Source organism: Mauremys reevesii, linkage group 3, assembly GCF_016161935.1.
Source record: "Mauremys reevesii isolate NIE-2019 linkage group 3, ASM1616193v1, whole genome shotgun sequence".
Classification (NCBI taxonomy): domain Eukaryota; kingdom Metazoa; phylum Chordata; order Testudines; family Geoemydidae; genus Mauremys; species Mauremys reevesii.
In genome coordinates this window covers 193,985,052-194,007,058 of record NC_052625.1, presented here as the reverse complement: position 1 = coordinate 194,007,058, position 22,007 = coordinate 193,985,052, and the positions used below count along the sequence as shown (strand labels likewise).

The 22,007-nt window shown below is 45.8% G+C and overlaps 1 protein-coding gene across 7 annotated transcripts in view; it reads right to left on the bottom strand.

Annotated features, from left to right (window-relative positions):
- CLIC5 (chloride intracellular channel 5) overlaps positions 1-22,007 on the bottom strand; it is a 111,899-nt gene that overhangs the window by 23,845 nt on the left and 66,047 nt on the right. For 6 of the 7 annotated variants that reach the window (XR_005597138.1, XM_039532875.1, XM_039532876.1 and 3 more), the window contains 3 exons: positions 10,187-10,296; positions 9,741-9,866; positions 8,182-8,288 (listed from right to left, as the gene is read on the bottom strand). Coding sequence is in view for 6 of the 7 variants with exons in the window: in XM_039532875.1 (XP_039388809.1) it covers positions 8,182-8,288; positions 9,741-9,866; positions 10,187-10,296 (343 nt within the window). In the remaining variant the exon portion in view is untranslated. Of the gene's footprint in view, positions 1-8,181; positions 8,289-9,740; positions 9,867-10,186; positions 10,297-12,062; positions 12,184-22,007 lie in introns of those variants that run through there. The other variant, XM_039532878.1, reaches the window with a different exon arrangement.

The following is a 22,007-nucleotide window of genomic DNA, read 5'->3' as shown; positions in this document are numbered from 1 at the left end:
CAACTTGTCTCTCTGTGAAACTAATGTGAAGATCACACTCATTGCGCTCTTCCTAGGATTTCTGTCTCTGGCATCAGCTGTGCAGGGGATTAAATGTTCATGATTTTAACCACAGCAGTGGCGTCTCGTGAAAAAGGTCAGAGGACAGAACAATCTAGTCACACTATCCAAGCAGGAAGTGGGACTATTCCTGTGCTGTGAGGACCACTCCTTTAGGGAAGCCTGTTAGGAAATTATTGGGTGATGTGGGGGGTGGAAGGAATCAAGTCCCTTGTAACTGAACGGGCTTGAAATAATAAATACGCACACTTTCTTTAAACACAGCTTGCCACATCCTGAGAATCTGGAATCAATTCCTTTCCTTTCAAGATGCTTAAAAGTGGTGGAACTTTGATATGGCACAAGTATGTTTGCTTCTGGGCTTACCGCCCTAGCCAGCCTGTTCCAACCCTTTCAACATTTTTATATTAAAAGACAGCAAAGTTAGCAAAACAAAGAAGGGAAAAAAAGGGATCGGAAATTCAGAGAACTATTAAATCAGGGCAGCCTTGCTGCCAAATACATCTGGTAAGCAAATGAATCATGATCTATAACATCTTGCCACACAGAGCTACACCCGAAGGTTATCACCTGCTTCTGTGCCAGGCACAAAAGTCAATGGATGTGCTCAATGAACCACTGCATGGATCCAGTAAAAATTATGTTTTCTCTGTTAACATTAAAGCACTTTGTTTATAATTATTTCAAATGATCCTCGGACTCAAAGTGAATTGATACTAGAGCTGATTGGGAACTAAAACCTCCACTCTACAGAAAATTCCAACATTTAAAAAAAATAGTTCCAAATAGGAATGAAAAGGCAAAAATTTCCCACAAATTGAAAATTCTGAAAAACGTCAATTTGGTACCATTGAAACGTTTTGTTTCAACAGTGAGCTAGACCAGATGGATTAGATCTTTTATTGGACAAGCTTCTGTTGCTGGAGAGGACAAGCTTTCGAGCTCCACAGAGCTCTTCAGGCCTGGAGAAGGTAACCAGTGCCCAAACTAAATACAAAGTGGGACAAACTGTGAGGTATAAGAGGATCACACATGTTGTAGGAGACCACTTAAAATGAAATGGACAATTAACACTTCTGCAGTTGTACAACAATGGAGGGTTAGGGCTGGTCTACACTGGGAACCTACATTGGTATAGCTTTGTCTCTCAGGGAGGGTGAAATTTCCACACCCCTGAGAGATATAGGCCATGTCTACACTACAAAATTATGTCGATCTAATTTATGTTAGCACACAGCCACAGCAGTTATAAAATTGCTTGTGTGCATGCATATTTAGCTCCTTGTGTCAGTGGTGCATGGCCTCACCAGGAGCGCTTGTATCGATTGTATTGTCAGTGTGGGGCATTGTGGGATGTCTCCTGAAATCCAGTAACAGTCCACATAAGCAAAGCAGTGTCTACACTTAGGCCTGGTCTACGCTACGGGGGGTGTCGATGTAAGATACGCAACTTCAGCTATGGAAATACCGTAGCTGAAGTCGACGTATCTTATTCTGACTTACCTCCCATCCTCATGGCGCGGGATCGATGGCCGCGGCTCCCCCATCGACTCCGCTACCGCCGCTCGCTCTGGTGGAGTTCCAGAGTCGACGGGGAGTGCGTTCGGGGATCGATATATCGTGTCTCGAGACGCGATATATCGATCCCCGATAAATTGATCGCTACCCGCCGATACGCCAGGTAGTCTGGACGTACCCTTACACTGTGTCGACCTAATTACATCAACTGTGACTCTGTGCAGCTCAGGGAGGTGGTGTTACTAAAACCGCACAGAGAGGCAGTTATAACAGCAGAAGCCAAATTTAAGTGAAAACATTTCCACAGCTAGGTCAACACAAGGCAGTTTACATCGACCTAACCATGTAGTGTACCAGGCCATAGCTATGCCAGCCTAACTCCCGATGTAGACCTAGCTTTCAGGGAGGTGGATTACCTATGCTGAGAGAAGAACCCCGCCTGTTGGTGTAGGTAGTATCTACACAGAAGTGCTACAGCGGTGCAGCTGTGCTATAGTGTTTTAAGTGTAGGCAAGCCCTTAGTAGGCAGCAGGGAGTGTTACAAATTGTTGTAATGGGCCATCAAACCAGTGTCCTGTTAAGTCCATAGTTTTTAGTGCCCGGCAGAGTTATGAATTAAGGTTCCGATGCTTGTCTGAGAAGAACAAAACTACAACACTTGTTTTAATAGTATCATTTTGATACATTTCATTTAAACTTTTATATTATATTAAAATATTAAATATTAAATACATGTATATATTTCATACATAATAAATATAATATGTAATATTAAAATTAATATTTTAATGCAATATAAAAGCCAAAATGAAATTGAAATGACACCATAGAAACAAAACGTTTTGACACTGTCAACGTGAAACATTTCGACTTTTTTCCACTGAAAATGTCATTCCCATGTCCCTACAACATGCTCCAGTTTTTGACAAAATTGGATTTTTTGATTGAAAACAGTTCTAGATAAAATTTGCCCACCTCCTCTAATCAATAGTAAAGCTTGCTGCTTTATATATTCACCCATTTACCAGCAGAGTGCACCATAAACCTTAAACCAAACGGACAAATGTAAGCAATGACTGTGTTCATTTACTGCCAGAGACATTAGGGCAAGCAACTGCATCTCTTGGTTTCCATAGAAACTTCTCTGTACCAGTTAAACTCCAAGGGGGAAAAAAAATCAGCTGCCTCAGCTACTTCAAGCCAGCAGACTCTTTCACCACCAACTTCTTCTCATCTTACTTTTAGAAATATCACACATTACCAGGAGCTAGTTCCCCTGTAAATGACTGTTGAAGCTGTTGCGAGGCCCAATATGCAGACCCCTCTGCTTTGATTTATCTTGGGAACACAGTAGGATTCATTAATCCTCACTTCAAGAATCTTATACCCCATAAATCCCATTAGAAAAACCCAACCACTTCACCCCACTTCTCAAGAAAGATATAATAGTCACAGGCTGTAGTGTGAGCTCACTTTACTAATATCTTGTTACCTTTGCTAAACATACTACAGAACATTTACCAGCCTGCTAAGGAGAGTGATCATAAATAATTAAAATGAAACCACACTTGTCCCAATTAGAGAGAGGCTGCTGCTGCAAAACTTCAGTTCCTGAGTTCACATACATTAGTGAATTTATCCTCACACACTCCAGTTAGGGAAGTATTAATCCCCCCTACCCCCCAAAGTTTGGTGAGTTGGGGTTCTTAGTATTTGATTTGGACCTATCTTTGGCCAAACTGAACAAACAAGTCCTATTGTGTGATGTAATACCCTGGAGTTGTTTGAGTATATTTTTACTGCGTGTTCATCTACTCACAAATTGTGATCATCTGCACTGGATCTCCTAGTCATCAGTGTAGATAAGTGCCTGATCCATAGAATCATAGACTATCAGGGTTGGAAGGGACCTCAGGAGGTCATCTAGTCCAACCCCCTGCTCAAAGCAGGACCAATCCCCAGACAGATTTTTGCCCCAAATCCCTAAATGGCCCCCTCAAGGATTGAGCTCACAACCCTGGGTTTAGGGGGGCCAATGCTCCAACCACTGAACTATTCCTTCCCCCCCACCCCCTGAAGCCCACTGAAGCCAGTGGAAAGCCTCAATGGGCATAGATCAGGCCCATATTGAAGCTCTTCTGTAGATAGGGGACAGACGGAGTTATGACTACACCTTCACTAGCGTTGGACATTTTCCGAAGTTTGCGAATGTCTGATGGGTTCTATAATACTGATATCTTGGCTAATCTACCCAATCCTGGAAAGTACACATGATTAACTTGAGACAACGGCCATGCATTATAAATGCATAACAGACAAACTGTTTCTCTAGCAATTTCACCCACTAATGTGGAGGTAGGAGATGGGACAATTCTCCTGTTTGTAGTAATAATTCTTAGTACTTATGAAGCACTTTCCACTACGAAAGCACCTTGCAAAAGTCAACTAATTAATCTGTGCAGCAGTAAATGGTTACTGAGGAATGTGTTATTAGGTTTAAGGATTAAAATAGTGGCTGGAGCCTAAAACAAATTCAAATATCTCTCAGCATGGGAGTGCCTGCAGCCCATGGATCTCCTGACGTTTGGCTCTATGATCTTTGGGACTGGATCAGGCAGGAGGTAGATAATAGGCAAGGTAGGTGGGTCTGCTACCATGCTGACTGTTGGTGCTCCCAGTAGCTGGAGTCCAGTGCAGGTACAGGCTAAGAGGGCTAGCTCCAAGAGATAAAGGAGACCAGGACATGGGCAGCAGATGAAGCTTCCCCTGGGGGAACCTAGCTCCCGCCGCCTGCCGCTCCCTGCATCCCTCCTCTCCTCCAACCCCCTCCCCCGCGAGGCCCCACCGCCTGCCGCTCCCTGCATCCCTCCTCTCCTCCACCCCCATCTCCCGCAAGGCCCCCGCCGCTCCCTGCGTCCCTCCTCTCTTCCAAACCCCTCCCCTGCGAGGCCCCGCCACCTGCCATTCCCTGCGTCCCTCCACCACTCCACCCCCATCTCCCGCGAGGCCCCTGCCGCTCCCTGCATCCCTCCTCTCTTCCAACCCCCTCCCCCGGGAGGCCCCGCCGCCTGCCGCTCCCCGCATCCCTCCTCTCCTCCAACCCCCTCTCCCGCGAGACCCCTGCCGCTCCCTGCATCCCTCCTCTCTTCCAACCCCCTCCCCCGGGAGGCCCCCGCCACCTGCCGCTCCCTGCATCCCTCCACCGCTCCACCCCCATCTCCCGCGAGGCCCCTGCCGCTCTCTGCATCCCTCCTCTCCTCCACCCCCATCTCCCGCGAGACCCCTGCCGCTCCCTGCATCCCTCCTCTCCTCCAACCCCCTCCCTGCCAAGCCCCTGCCACCTGCTGCTCCCTGCATCCCTCCTCTCCTCCATCCCCGCCCCTGCCAAGCCCCCCCACCAGCCGCTCCCCACATCCCTCCTCTCCTCCACCCTCATCCCCTGTGAGGCCCCCGTCACTTGCAGCTCCTCACATCCCTCTTCTCCTTCCTGCCTCCCCCACGAGGCCTCCGCTGCCTGCCACTCCCTGCATCCCTCCTCTCTTCCAACCCCCTCCCCCGTGAGGCCCCCACTACCTGCAGAGATACAGTGGGTGGGGGGAGGGGAGGAGTGGGGAGAAGAGGAGGGATATGGTAAGCAGGGGCACCTTGCAGGGGAGGAGGGGGGAGAGGACAGATACGGTGGGCGGGGGCACCTTGCAGGAGAGGAGGGGGAGAGGAGGGATATGGCGGGCAGGGTGGGGGACCTTGCAAGAGAGGATGGGGGAGGAGACAAGGGATGGAGTGGGCAGGGGGGCACCTTGTGGGGGAGGGGGATGGAGGAGAGGAGGGATGTAGGGCAGTGGGGGCCTTGTAGGGGAAGGGGGGTGGAGAGGAGGGACTCAGCCAGGCAGCGGTGGACACTGGGGACATCAGGGAAGGGGCAGAGCAGGGACGGGAAGAGACGGAGAACAGGCGGGGCCACCATTGCTCAGGCATCCAGCGGCAGGTTGCAGTGGCTGCACTGGGGAGGCTCAGCGTCTCCTGGCCTAGTATACCTGCCACCTCTAGACCTGGGGTTTCGCTGGTGGACCTTGCGCTTACAGGGGGTGGGTGGGGCAGAGGTATGTGTGTGACAAAGAGAGGTTTCACAACTAAGCTGACTGTCAGGGGTAGGCAGAGGAGGGCATACCTCCCTGATTTCACTTTTTCCTAAGACAAGACTGAAATGATAAGAAATAAAACACGACTCATCAGGGATGTGCTGTGACCTTAAGGGCTCTAGCCTGGCTACTCAAAGGTATTTAGTCACCTAATGCCCACTGAAATCTGGGCCTCAATCCTCAGCCTCTAATCGAGCCGCTTTTGTGCTGTTCAGGGATCGCAAAGTGGCCCTAAAACGGGGATGTCCTGGATTTGCTGTCCCAGGGGAGCGCTCACATTGCACAGAGATGTTAATAGCCAGCTCTATACCACCCATCCCCACTTCCATGTGCCGGGCATGTTAGAGGTGTTAAATGGGAGCTGGAAACACAGCACTCTGTCCTTGTAGGATGCTGCAGCCACTGTAATTTAGAGAAGCCCCTGGGCTGCTCTGTGTGACTGCAGGGATGGTTTCAACTCATGGTGGCCTAAGGACCGGGGCCTAATGCTGATTTCACTTATACTGTTGTAAATAAGACTACATCCACTGGCTTCAGTGCAGTTACACTGGTTTAAATATAGCACAAATGAGATTAGGATCAGTCCCTATAACTTTTCCCCCTCCATTTTTGGCTTGTTTTGGGTGTTTTTTAAGAAGACATATCAACTGATAGGAAACAGAACCATCAGAAAGAGCCGATAACTTGATACTGTGGTGCTGTCATCATTTACTCTGCTTCCTGTCAGTAGCCTTCTACCATTAAAGGAATCTATACGATGCGCCTACCTTTAAATTCACATTCTTGACCTGCCATTAAGCTGCTGTTAATGCAGAGGCTCATTCAAATCAGCATTCATAATTCTGCAGTGTAGACGTATGTCATCGTCCGGCTCTCAGCCTGGGCTCGGCTGTTGTCTCTTTATGTCTTTTACCTCTGGGTACCCTCTGGAGCCCTCACTCCTGCGCAAGCTCACCATCTCCAGTCCCTAGCTCTGCTCCTCAGTCCAGTTACAGATCACTGACAGAGAGCAGACAGCCAGAGCTCTTCTCCGGGCTGCAGTGGTTGTCTGCCCTAAATAAGGGTGGGGGAGGGGAGGCTAGCCACTGTTTTGGGCTGGGCTAGGCTTCCATGGCTTCTGAGCTGTCTAGCAGCCTCTCTTCTTGGGCAAACTTCCTTCCCCACCTCCTCACTCTGTGGCCAGCTTCACCTTTCTAAGTTCCCCTTCTCCAGGTAGAGCATGGTTTGCAGGTGCACTTAATTGGCACTGCCTATAAGCAGGGACACTCGTTAGGCTTGTGGGGGGGGGAGGTGCCATCACAATGTACTCTCACTACAAGGTCACACAGGGAGTCTGTGGCAGAGCAGGGACCCGATCTTATCTCTCGAATCGAACCACAAGATTAACCTTCTCATCTGATCAGCAATACATGTATGTGGTGCTTAACACAAATAGAAAACACAGAACTTGCCCAGCAGACTTTACGTTCTCAGGTAAGGTGCAACCTGAAGAGTGATTGAAAACACTCTGACAGATCCTCAGCAGGTGTAAATTGGTATAGATCAGAGGTTCCCAAAGTGTGGGGTGTGCCCCCTCAGGGGGCACAGAGGAACGTTCAGGGGTGTGGCTGAGGCCTGGGCCAGCCCGCATGGGAGGCAGGGAGGAAGTGCCACCCAGCTCTGCTCCTGGCCCCCGCCCCGGCCCCGGCTGCTGGCCCCACGCTTGGGGCTCCACTCCTGGCCATGCGCCTGGGGCCCAGCTGCTGGCCTCGACCCCCGGCTGCGGGCCTCAGCCCCTGACTAGGTCTCCACTCCCAGCCCCGCCCCCACCTGCAGCTGTGGCCCCAGCCTCGGCGCCCTTACCCCTTTCCACATCCCCCTCCAAGCCATGACCCCAGTCCTGGCCCTGGCTCAGGGTAAGAGGTGCGAATAGGGGTAAGGGGGGTCGTGATCCTGAGACGTTTGGGGATAAGTGGTATAGACCAATTGACACCAGCTGAAAATCTGGCTCTCTGGTGGGAGAGGAGAAGTGTAGCTGCACTGAGCTGAGGGGACAGCTTTAGCTCTAACTGTGCATGTCATAGAGGTACTAAGAAGCATTTATTTATTTTTGACACTTCTGTATGAGTGCTTTAAAGGGGAGGACTGGAGCGTCTTGTCTGCAATAACACAGGCTAAGAAGCCAAATCAGATCACTCCCTTCTTCTAATTAATTTTTAAATAAGATGTCACTATTGTGCAGGCTACGACAGCAAACCAGCTGTGCCAACGAAACACAATCCTGAGACACTTGGGAGCAGCTCCTGATCTTCATTAGACTGGTGCAAATTTGGAGTAACTCCTTTAAATTCACTGGCCCAAACTGATTGGCAATAATACCTTACTCCACTTGGGCATATCTTAGAATATGCCAATGACATGAAATATATGAATGACAATGTGCTTCATTTTTTAAATGAAAGAGTTGGTAGTGTACCCTACTCACCGGCATTGTCCTGCTGCTTGGTGTTTTTTATGTACGCAGAGAATTTGGAGAAGATATCTATCCCTGCAGTGTTTGATTCACGATGTACAGCAGCCAACTTGGGGTACCTGAAAAGGAGAGGAGCCGTCTGGAAAATAATGTTCTATTGTTACAGCAATATATTGATAATCACAAATGCTGTTTAGAGAAAGAGGAGGGAAAATATCCCTGTTCCCAGAACTGTAATTAACGCTGTCATTTATCTCAGCATGACAGTTTGACAAAACCCTCTTAATAATACTGCTGTCCTGGGGAGCCCGGCATTTGGAAAGTTACACGGTGATGGTTTTATGACAAGCGCTTAATGTGACCAGCAGCTAAGGTACAGTGGCCTTAAATCAGAAAGAGGCGTAGATTTCTAGCAGGCTGTGAGGGAGTTTGGCAGTAAACTCCCTCTATTATCAATGGCAGACCTGTGCTTAATTCCCGGTGCTGAAAATATAGCCTAGAATGTAACAGCAAGGAGTGTTAGTATAACGAAGGTGGACGAGTGTGGAGGTTTGATTCTGTGTGGGGTTTTTTTAAAGAGACATCTGGGGCAAAGGAACATATTGATTTGAAAGATCAGAGCAGATTAAGGGCTTGATCCAAAGCCCACTGATGTCAACATAAGGACACTCATTGATTTCAGTGGGTCTTGGATAGGGCTCTAAAATGTTCTAGCATATCTTATCTCCTGCCTCCATCACTGGCCAACAGCTGATGATTCAATAGAAGGTGAAAACACCATATAATGCACCTAGACATTTTTCAGATTCGTAGAACTTGATGCCAGAAGGGATCATTAGATCATTAATATGACCTCCTGTATAGCACAGGCCAAAGAATTTCACCCAGTTACGCCTGTTTTGAGACCAATAATTTGGGTTTGGCTAAAGCAGATCTCCCAGAAAGGCATTCAGTCTTGATATGAAGACATTAAGAGATGGGGAATTTACCACTACTCTTGGTAGCGTGTTCCAATGATTAAACACCCTCACTGTTAAATATTTGTGCCTTATTTCTAACTTGAATTTGTCTGGCTTTAATTTCTTGTCTGCCTTTCACCCCTAGATTATAAATCCTTTTAGTACCTGGTATTTTCTTGCTATGAAGATATTTAGATATTGTAAACAAGTCACCTCTCAATCTTCTTTTTTGCTAAATTAAACATATTGAACTCCCTTAGTCTCTCACTATAAGGCATTTTCTCCAGCCTTTAAATCATTCTCTTCTCTACATCCAATCCAAATTTTCAACATTCTTTTTTAAAATGTGGACACCACAAACGGACACACTATTCCAGTTTGGGTCTCACCAAGGCTTTGTTCAGTGTTGTGCTCTGTGTGAGGAGAAAACATCTTGCAAGTATTAATCATACAAGCAGCCTTTACACATGCAAGCAGACCCACTGAAGTCAGCTGGACTGTTCTATGGGTAAAGACTACTCCAGTTGCAGGACTGGGAGCTTTTTATAAGCTCCAGATAGAACATCTTCCTCCATTCCTAACAAACCCTGACAATAAAGCACAATTTGTTACTTTGGAGGTGCAAGCATCTCCTCCAGGAACTCCTCGATTTTGTTGATGTCTGTCTTGACCTCTCCATTAAAAGTCAAGAATGGCGGGTGGGTCCCAGGGGCCAAATTGTGTAGATCAGCTGGCTTTCTGCAGAGAGAAAAGGAAAATTCACATTATCACCAGATATTTATTATCACAGCAATTCCAGCTCAGGAAACCAGTCACTTGCACCCACTTATTTCATTCAATATTCAAAGTATTTTGAAAGAGTCCTATTTAATACACAAAATATTTTTTCTACAAATAATCAAGAAACTGAATCTCAATTGCTCTGTCGTGTGTCTTTGGCACTATGTGCCTGATGCAAAGCCCACTGAAGCCAATGAGAGGGAGGGTGTGTTTCAAATAAAGAGCAAACTCTGGGCCATTGTGAAGGTTTTCAAATAAATTAACCAATAACTTGTTACCTTTTCAGGTCAACTGTGGTGACGTTAAACACAACCCCTTTGAGCCAGAGGATCATGAAGAGACGCTGTGAAAAAGGACAGTTCCCAATACTCTCTCCATCTATACCAGCCTAGGGGAAAGAAAGGGAAAATAATGAGTTTGCACCATGACTCCGCACACATCCTGTGAGAAGAAAAACTGGATTTTGACATAAAAATTACCAGACTGAAAATAAACAATATCAGGCAACAGCACTGTAGGTTATCACCAACAGAGTAATGGATTTACTCCAGGCTTAGCTTTGGCCAGTAGTTTGAGTGAATGTCCTAGCCTCTATCATGACACAAGGTCTGGCTAGGGAAAGTGGGTCCCTAGCCATTGTTTAGCTAGTTCTGGAACATTGTATAGACTCTTAATTTCCTTTTCCACATAAAAGCTGCTGTGTAACAGGGCTGTTAGAAAACTCAGGGGCAGGTCTTCAGCTGATGTAGATTGTCATCGTCCTGGGACTTCGATGGACCTATGACACTTTCACACCAGCGGAGGCTCTGCCCCTCAGTCCCTACCAAAAAAGGACCCAGGAGAAGACTTCCAGATCAGAATCCAAGCATTTCCACATCCAGGGATATTTGGATCTGGAGTTCTAGTTTACATCAATAGAAGAAATAGGGCTCAAACTAAGACATTTGGAGCCAGACCAAAATCTGAACTTTTGCAAAGTTCAAGGGAGATGTTTGCACCAGAGTTCCAGTCTGTGCCCATCCCTAGTAGCTATTGAGTTTCCTACAAACAGCTGAAAGACAATAAAAAACTGCTAGTCTTAGCATTGAGGAAATGGCCTGTTTTTTCCTTCAGAAGTTTATGGTCTTTAGCCATGTAAAGATACAAGTAACACTGGCTAAGCTGGGCAAAAGCTGTATCCAAGGTCAACATCCTTGCATAATAATTACCAGGGTGGCCAAAGCTTTCAGGATGATAATGGTTTTGATACACTCAATTTTAATTTGTGGTATCATAGTGTTTAAAAGATTCTTATGATCCTGGTGAAGCAACCAACCTTCTCTTGTTTACTTATCTGGGTTGAATAACTATGATTTATGCATACAGAGTAGGTCTGGGATATGGGTGATGAAATAATTTAGCAAATACATGTTCTTTTCTTTAGAAAAAATATTGCATTACAGTTTGCTCTCAGAAGTTTCGTCTCCTTGGTACTGAAACTGAGAGGTAGCATTAGTGTGTCCTAGAGCAGGGTCCTGACCCACTGATCATTACATACAGTTCAAAGCAAATACAATTTATTAAACAGCAATCAGTTTTTTAAAAAGATATGGAAAAAATGGGAAAGGTTAAAGGAAAACACATAACCCCACTCTGTGGTATGGGGACATCACAACCAGCGTCTTTGGAACATAAGGGAAATTCACAGTCTGTTCCTCACACGTCCCAGGCCTCCTTCTCAGGCCCTGGCTGTGCTGCAGGGATGCTGCAGGTTGGACACTTGCTCTATGCTCTGGCGGTGGCCACATGCCTTCAGGCTATAAGTGGCAGGACCCTTATTCCCAGCATCAGCCCCCTTTCCCCCCCATCAGGGTTGCAATCCCAGACTCCCTCCCCCCCAAGTCAGGCCTGCAAGGTGTCTTGGCTGGGGTGTCTCCCGACACTGGGCCCACTGCCCAGGGCCTCCCTCACTCTATCCAGCTGGCTGCTCACCACACCTGGTTCCAGAGGGCCCCAGCGCCAGCTCCAGCTCCACTCTGCCTCAGCGCTGATGTTGCTCTGCCTCCAGCCCCCTGGGCTGCTTTTCTGGATCCTCTGGTTCTGGTTGCTATAGCTCTGCTCCCAGCACAGGTCTGCTCCCTGGGCTGCTTCTGTGGCTCTGCTCCCAGCACTGACCTGCTTCCTGGGCTGCTTCTCTGGTTTTCTGGCTGGCATGGCTCCACACCCCAGCTCAGCTTGGGCCCCTGCTCTCTCCTTAGCTCAACCCCACGGAGGATGATTCCAGCTCAATCAGAGGGAGGACGGGACCCCCCTGGCCTCCAAGTCCTAACTCCCTCATTAGGCTGCCTGCCCTGTCAGTCAGGCTGACCTGGAGCTTTGGCCTCTCCCTATTGTTTCTGGGAACTGTCAGTCTCAGGGTTCTGATTTCCCATCGACCCTTCCCCTTCCTTTTGGTACTGGGAGTTAGCCAACCAAAAAAAAAACAAACCTCACTGAGTTTTAGTAAGGGGCCAACAGTCCCCTTACATTTGCAACACAACCATAAACCAGATAGAACTTGGCTGGTTTTACCATACTCAGGCTGTTTTGGTGAAAGATTTGCTGCTAAAGGTCATGAACCTTTCAGGTGACCTGGGCTCATTTTAAGGTGAGGCTCGGTTTGCAGAGACATTAGATTGACTCAATCTGCTAAATTCCAATCGAAATCCAGGATTTCAACTGCACCCAAAGTTTTGGTCCAGTCTGAAAGATAGGGGCCATTTGAAAAACTTTAATTTGGATATAGGTTCAGATTAAAACAGTCTCAGAGTTTGAGGACATTCAAATCTGAAGGTTTGGTTCGAATGCCTCTCTACTTGAAACCATGGATTTATCATGCACTTGATTTTGACACAGAAATAGCAGACAATGGGGTAAAGCTGAAGAAAATACATTTGCACAAATCCCTGGGAAGTGGAATAGCCCAATTTTGCACAGCACTGCAACATAACATAGTTATTTCTGTTCTGCAAATTGCATGGTAAGATCAGACACAGTTACCATGGAAAACAAGGCCTTTTCACATTGTTGGACCCAAGTAATTATTGTGAAATTACATCCATTAAACCAGCACCAGTGCCTGTTAACTTCTTACTTTTCCTGAAATGAGGCTAGTGCTGTAAGTGGATATGCTGGCCTGAAGCCAAATTCTCCTCTCCCTAATATCATGGCAGTTCCACTGAAGCTACAGACAACCTATTATATGGGTAAACATTTGGAGAACAATATATTGGCCACTGAGTCCAAGGAGAGATCAGTGTAGACAATGGGCCTTATACCTGTCTCATTTACACTGGTTTATTAATTCCACTGTGCCTGATTCACTGTTGCCCAGCACTTCGTGCAAAGTGGTTGTGAAATGTCACCACAGGTCACACAGCCAGTCAGTGGCAAAATGGACAATAGAACCCACCTAAGTTCCCTCTAAGCTGTGCGGCTGCACCGCTGCCTATTAAGTCCTGTGCAGCAGCTCAGGGCTGCGGTGGGGAGAGGCGCCCCTCCCTGCCAGCTTCAGTACAGACTTGCTTTGGTGGGGTGAGTCGCCCCGCCCTGCTGGGCCCACAGCCGTGGGAGAGGAGCCCCTCCCTCAGCCTGGCTCAGGCCCACCAATGCTGCCTGGGAGAGGAGCCTCTCCCTCGGCCCGGCCCAGCCCTGCTGGAGCTGCCACAGCCGGGGAGAGACGCCTTTTCCCTGGCCTGAGCTGCTGCGGCGAGAGAAGGCTGGGGGGAGTTCTCTCTCCCCACTGCAGCCCTGGGGCAGCCTGCACCCCAAATTCCTCCTCCCCGGCCCTACCCCAGAGCCCGTACCTCCCCCCCCACACCCCAACCATCTTCCCCAGCCCTGGGCCCCCTCACACACCGCAAATCCCTCATCCCAAGCCCCACCCCAGAGCCCACACCCCCAGCCAGAGCCCTCATCCCCCCAACACTCCAACCCTCTGCCCCAGCCCTGAGCCCAGTCCCACACTCCAAACCCCTCGGCCCCACCCCCACCACATGAATTTTGTTATGTGCACCAATATGAAAGTGATGTGTCACACAACAAAATTCATTCCACACATGGATGTAAAAAATTGGAGGGAACACTGGAACCCACTCTCCCCAGTAATGCAATGTATCCATTAGTCCATACTCTCTCTTTGCAGAAAATATAGGCACGGGTCTGTTAGTTCAGTGAGTCCTTCCTCTTTACTAATAATAGCAGCCAGTATTTTAATATGCAACAGTCGGAACAAGAGAAAAAACCTTATATAGGTAATAACTTCAAAGGGCAAGCAGAACACTCTTGGATCATTTGTGAAGTCTATTAATATGCCAGGAAGACAAGGGGAAGAAAAGGGAGCTTCCCAGGCTTACTCAGATTGAGCTTCCTAAGGAAAACATGTTTGCAGGATAGCACCTACATAGCAATTAAATAAAAGCGCATTATACACTTGTCTAGCACAGCGTAGAGAATAAATAACATCTTAGTCCAAATAAAAAGCCAATGCAGTGGACAAGAAAGAGAGAAGCTAATAACTGGCAAATTGAAGAAATTGAATTTGTTCTTGCTGCTATTCAAATGAATTTGGCCATTGAAGCCCAATTGCATACAGAATGTGGTCTCTGTTGCACAGTGAACTGGATCAGACATTCATCCATAAGACAGAAACTTGACGATATATATTTCCTCACCAGATTTAATGCGGAGACTTTTTGCCTGATGGTGAGTGGGGTTGGATTTGGGGATTGTAGGTAGGTAGTTCAGGAACGAAACTAAATTTTTCTGAAAACTTATATTTCTTAAAGTATCTGGAGTGTAATGAATATATCCACGGAGGGGTAACAAAGCTCTCATGACTGCTCAGTAATAATTTCTTGCCCTCAGAAACACTGATCAGCCAATGCCTATGTGTTCTAGTGAATAAGGGCTTGACCCTGCATACCATGACGCATATGAGTGATCCTTACTCATGTGAGTATGGAGTACTCTAAGGTTTGCAGGATCAGACTCTTACTGCTTATAGCTTGATAATGCTATAGAGTTTGTGAGGAGTGGGATTTCTCTAGAACTGTCTCACTCCATCTTTGAAACATCCCAGTTTGCTCAAAGGAATTTAACTGCTAGTAAAAAGTGTCTGTTATTTTTCTGATTAGCCTCCAGATTCTTAAATACTAAAAGTCCAATTACAAGAGGATCCTCCCCTGGAACTCAGTGTAAACATATTAGGACAACTCCACCATCTCACCAGCTGCTTGCCTCTAAGTAAGTAGGAGGAAGAATGAATAGGATGTTCTGTCTTATTACATATAGGAAACGCCTCCATAAATAGTTCAACTACTTTTAATGTATTAATTCTACAATGAGGGGTAGAGGAGAGCAGGGGGTTGATAATTCACTGAAGAAGAAAATCAGGTGGGTTTAAAAACAGGTCTCAGTAACTTTATGATCCTGTTTCAAATATTTATTAATAGTATCAATCAGAACCTAGAGGCCCCAACCGCTGTCCAATGTAGTTAATAACTGTGATCAATAGACTCTCTCTAAGTGAAAGCTATTATAATATAGTAAATGTAATAGGCTCTCTCACTCATTCCTGAAATAGTCCAGTTGGTGTGCCCACTCTGATATGCCATCTCACAGAGGGAAGTGAACATTATTTTAATTAACCTTATAAAAAACATGTAGCTTCACTTCCAATTATTCCCAGAATGCAACAACTTGAAACGCAAAACAATACTGTCATTAATTACAATAATAAAAATGACTAAGCATCCAGTTTAAGTATTGCAGCAGAATATTGGAAAGTGCTGGATTTCTGGGGGATCAGAATGTATTCAGAGCCATCTTGTCTCCTGGTGTTTTAATTTTTCACTGCACTGGGACCATTCTGCATAATGGGATGAAGTTTTTTTCAGGTCCCTTTGGACACTGCGGCTTGTATGCAGATGTTTTTGATGATGCTCATATACTTTTCTTTTTCAAAGGGATTTTAACAAGTTAGCAGAAGCAGGAACACTAATTGATCTACATATTTCCTGGTGAGGATTAACGAGAGATTCAATTTTATCGTTCTCACTATCAAATCTAATTTCATGCTACACAGTGTTACACCCTCTTTGTTTTATAATTGGGAAGGAATCTGCCTTTTGACACTTACTCTAAATCAGTGGTACCCAACCTTTTTCGTCTGGCGGGCGCCGGACAACGAGCCACCGAGGATCGTGGCCGGCAGACGAGCATCCGCCAAAATGCCACCGAGAAGCAGCGTCATCCAGAGGTGTCGCCGCCAAAATACCGCAGAAAATCAGCAACATTTCAGCGGCAACACCTCTGGATGATGCTGCTTCTCGGTGGCATTTCGGCGGATGCTCGTCCGCCGGACAGTACGCGGGAGCACATAGATGCCCTGGCAGGCACTATGGCACCCACAGGCACCGTGCTGGGGACCACTGCTCTAAATACTCTCAGAACCCAAGGGGGAAGTGAATCCCCTATCTGAAATGTAGAGCAAGCCAGGAAATATCCTATTTATTGTGCCATATTATATATTTACAAGATGAGATCAAGCGTGCCAATGCCTTGCTGTAGTGAAGAGTTTCTAGTTTCTTTTCCTTAAGATGTTCTTGTCCAAATATTAAAGCCAGTAAGCTGTTTGGAGTGCCATCAATGGAGAGACCAGCTAAGAAGGGTATATTCATAGTGTGGTCCTGGTAGGTCTCCGTTAAGAACTTAATCAGGTATCATAGGCATTGTGTAAGATAGAACTTTCTTGTTGACTGTAACCCCAGTTCTTGAAAGCATTTAACTATGAGCTGAAATACAGGGTAACTATATGCTAGTCTTCACGCATGTACTTAAGTCCTGTTAACTTCAATGGGAGTTAAGTATGTATTCATTACTTTCCTGAACAGGAGCCTATAACAGCAATACATACTCTATTTAATGTTTAAACTTTGTTGGACTTCTTCAAGACTTCAGCTCTTGTCAGAGGAAATTCTAAGCAACAATCTTAAAAAAAAACAACATATACTTGGAAATTGCACTATTGGTGCATGTGCCAAATAGGAATGGAATATTTGCTAGATTTCAAACATTTACTTTAATAAAATTTTTAAATCTGAAAAAAAAAAAGGAAGAGCTGAGGTTCTTCAGCCAGCTCCACAAAAGCCAGCCAACAGTGGTGTTCATATTTGGCCCCATAACCCTATATATTTTATATTCATTTAAGCCAAACTTGGTCAGCATTATTAGCCACTTGGCTGATTTGCATTCCTGAGGCATTTAGGATCTCGGGGGAGGGGGGGGAAGAGTGGAGTGGCGCTGCACACCTGTGGCCTTTAGAATCTTAAGGGGGGCAGAACTGTATTTTGGAGATCCCTCAGGTATTTATAGTGAGGAAGTGACAACTATTCTCTTCAGATCTGATTCATACACAAATAGTGCCATTTTCTAACCCTTGATGTTCAACTGAATGCTAGTCTGAACAGTCAGATGGCTTGATCCTTGGATCCTTCCCTGAGGAAGCAGCAAAGAATCCTGTGGCACCTTATAGACTAACAGACGTTTTGCAGCATGAGCTTTCGTGGGTGAATACCCACTTCGTCGGATGCAACTTCCCTGAGGAGTTACCACTGAATTTCATAATTAATAATCAAAGTGTTAGTTAAGTGGCATGTTGGAGAGAGCCAATGAACATGCATTTTTGTGGGAGATATCTCCTTCCCTCACAGATTCTGAATGGGTAAGCCACTGGAAGCTGAACCTGCTCTGGGAATTTTTCACCATATGTAAGGAAATGCCTTCAAAGGTTGAGTTCGCAATTGGCAAAGGCACAGTCTCTCATTATAACATGGCTTTGGGGGAAGTAGGAGGGCTGTATGGTTGGACACATGATCAAGAACCAGGGATAATTGGCTTCCTATGTGACTTTAAGCAAGTCATTCAGTCCCTCTGTGCCTGAGGGTCCTTATTTGTAAAAAGAGGGTAATAATATCCAGCTCCCAGGAATATTGTCAGGCTTTATTAATTACCATTTGTGAAGTGATTTGAGATCCTCAGATAAAAGTGTAAAGTATTATTATTACTTTTGTGAGTCCCGCGTGGTAAGAAAGGAACGCAGGCACAGCCATTCCAAGTAAGACTATTAGTACTTTTAGCTCTACTTATAATAGTGGCCAATTAAGCTATTAAACTTTTGCCTTGATAAATACATAGTAACCATTTATTTCTACTGTTTGCTTTTTGTCTCTTAGCCAGTTTCTCATTCATTACAATAATTTAACCCAGGGGTAAGCAACCTCTGGCACGCAAGCTGATTTTCAGTGGCACTCACACTGCCCGGGTGCCGGCCACTGGTCCGGGGGGTTCTGCATTTTAATTTAATTTTAAATGAAGCTTCTTAAACATTTTAAAAACCTTATTTACTTTACATACAACAATAGTTTAGTTATATATTATAGACTTATAGAAAGAGACCTTCTAAAAACATTAAAATGTATTACTGGCATGCAAAACCTTAAATTAGAGTGAATAAATGAAGACTTGGCACACCACTTCTGAAAGGTTGCTGACCCCTGATTTAACCTCTCACATCAAGGCAGTGGGTTTCATTGCCATAGAAGCTTCTCATGAAGGATGTTCTCCTTTTTGAAAATCAAAAAAAATGTGACCAAGATTTTCAAAAGTGACTAGTGGTTTGGGGTGCCTCAATGACTGGATGCCCAAACTGAGGCACCTTAAAGGGGCCTGGTTCTCAGAGGGTGGGTGCTCAACATTTCCTGAAAATCAGGCCCCTTTAAGATATCTCAAATTGGGTACCCCAAAACTGAAGCACTTAAAACCATTAGCAAATTTTGAAAATCTTGGCTTAGATCTACCAGTTCTCCTTTATCCACTATCTTGCTGACTCTCAAAGAATTCTAGTACATTAAAAAGGTACTAGAAGCCATGCTGCTTTGTTCCTATTATACTGCTAAGATTGTTCACATGAAGAACCTAGGCTCTGTTCCAGTGCACATGGCAGAGTCAGTGCAATGTAATGGAGATGTCAACCCCTTCTGATGTACAAGGGGTTAACTATGAACAGAATATTTGGTATTTAGTCTAATAGCAAAAATTACTGTTTGTTCCATCCCTAATTCAGAGACTGTGATGTGTTCTTTGCAGCCAGGATTCAGGAAGTATCATTCCAATCCCCAGTTATATTGATCATCTACTATTAAGAAAAGAAGAGAAACCCAAGTGGTCTGCAAATACAAATAAAAAAAGAACCATTTCTTGAGTCAATATATTGTTATGATCAATCTCTCCTTCTTTATCTTGATGACAGTCAACATGAAATACTCGCAGACTTGGTATCTGCTGCTTTAAAGAGGGTGGAGCAGACGATATGACATTGCAAATCACTTTCATATGATAACATCATTTACCCATGAATATTCTCTGCTTTTCCATATCAAAGTTATACAAATTATTGCTGTGAAGCCTGAAGGACTGCACGGTTCATTTCTAAACCAAAATATCACACAGGCAGAGACTGAGCGGTGACTCTTTATATGGCCTGTGTTTTATTGTATCACAGCGTACATTGGTACTGTGACACCCATAGGATAGTATTCCAAGTACTCACATAAGATAATACAAAATGGGATTTGGACATAACTACAGTGCTTCCATTGTGTCCTTCTCCCACAAGCACGTCTTTGCTTTATTATTTATATTAAAATAGCACCTAGCGACTCTGCTGAGATAAGAGTCCCATTGTGCTAGGGACTGTATGTTGGAATTCCCTCCAACATCTTCAGCTTTCGGTTCCCAAGAACTCTAATTGACTTCTAACTCATCACTCCAGTTTCTTTACTGGCATACAGCAGAACTACACTGAGCTGATCAGACTCACATGTAGGGGGTGGGTATGGAGTATACCACACATCCAAAGTATGCAATTATTAATTAGTTTATATACACATTCTAAAACAGACTGGAAGGTCATTGGCAGTGCCAGGAATAGGACATAGGCGTTCCGATCAATGGTGTAGCTAGGAATGGAAATTTGGGTGGGCCCCAACTTATGGTGGACAGGCAATGACCAGAGAGCTTGGCCTGGCCCCTTTTTGGCTCTGGCACCTTGGGTCCCATTTCCTATCCCACTCCCCAGCACCTCTCATGTAATGCAGCAGTCCCTGTTCCTCTCTGTACTGTTGCTGCAACTGCCTGGCTCTGAGTCTGGCTGCTTCTGGTTGCATGGCTCCCCATCCGTGGGGCTGGGAGGAGCCCATACAGGTCCCTGCAGTGCAGCGGTGTTCCCCCAGTAGTGAGTCCCCTCTGTCCTTGTTGGGTAGTCGGGGAGGGCGGGGGGACTAGCGGCAGCTACCAAGCAATCTGGAACAGCTGGAGGGAGATGCTCTTTTTGCTCAATGCCTGGAGCAATCCACTGCTGCTGCTATTGTTACAGGGAAGGGGGCGGGGGTACACAGATGCTCAGATTTGGGTGGGGCTTGGTGCTAACTGGGTGGGTTATGCCCCTGTCTCTAATACCCAGGCCAATGACCTAGACTTCCCTGGACTTCAAAAAAGCAGACTTTCACTCCCTCAGGGAACTGATGGGCAGGATCCTCTCAGAGGCTAATATGAGGGGGAAAGGAGTTCAGGAGAGCTGGCTGTATTTTAAAGAAGCCTTATTGAGGGTACAGGAACAAACCATCCCGATGTGCAGAAAGAATAGCAAGTAAGGCAGGTGATCAGCTTGGCTTAACATAGAAATCTTCTGTGAGCTTAAACACAAAAAGGAAGCTTACAAGAAGTGGAAATTTGGACAGATGACATGGGAGGCGTATAAAAATATTGCTTGAGCATGTGGAGGTGTAATCAGGAAGGCCAAAGCACAATTGGAGATGAGGCTAGTGAGGGATGTGAAGGGTAACAAAAAGGGTTTCTAAAGGTATGTTAGCAACAAGGAGGTGGTCAGGGAAAGTGTGGTACCCTTACTGAATGGGGGAGGCAACTTAGTGACCGATGATGTGGAAAAAGCTGAAGTACTCAATGCTTTTTTTGCCTCGGTCTTCACAGACAAGGTCAGCTCCCAGACTGCTGCACTGTGCAGCACAGTATGGGGAGGAGGTTAGCAACCCTCAGTGGTGAAACAACAGGTTAAGGACTATTTAGAATAGCTGGACATGCACTAGTCCATGGGGCCAGATGCAATGCATCCAAAGGTGCTGAGGGAGTTGACTGATGTGATTGCAGAGCCATTGGCCATTATCTTTGAAAACTCATGGTGATCGGGGGAGATCCCGGCCAAGTGGAAAAAGACAAATATAGTGTCCATCTTTAAAAAAGAGAAGAAGAAGAATCCGGGGAACTACAGACCTCACCTCAGTCCTGGAAAAATCATGGAGCAGGCCCTCAAGGAATCCATTCTGAAGCACTTGGAGGAGAGGAAGGTGATCAGGAACAGTCAACATGGATTCATCAAGGGCAAGTCATGCCTGACCAACCTGATTACCTTCTATGATGAGATAACTGGCTCTGTGGATGAGGGGAAAGCAGTGGATGTGCTATTTCTTGACTTTAGCAAAGCTTTTGATACAGTCTCCCACAGTATTCTTGCCAGCAAGTTAAAAAAGTATGCATTGGATGAATGGACTATAAGGTGGATAGAAAGTTGTCTACATTTTCAGGTTCAATGGGTAGTGATCAATGGCTCGATGTCTACTTGTCAGTCTATATGAAGTGGAGTGTCCCAGGGGCTGGTCCTGGGGCCGGTTTTGGAGGGCCACCCAGAGGATTCAGGGAGCCTGGGGCAAAGCAATTTCAGGGGCCCCTTCCATAAAAAAGTTGCAAATTGCCCCACTTGACCCCCAGGCGGCCCTGGGAAAAATAAACATTTAAAAACCTTCCACATCTCGGCACAAACCCTGTTTTGAGAAAACTTCTTTTCAAGTCACCTTTACAAGGTATCACTGCTTCTCAGCATCAGCTCGTGCTAAAAGTCACTAAAGCGCATTAAAAGGGTTCGAGAAATATTTTCCGTCAAAACTTTTTTTGGATTGAAAACTAGGGGTTTTTAAAAAGTAGAAAAAATCACGGACGATATCTGCT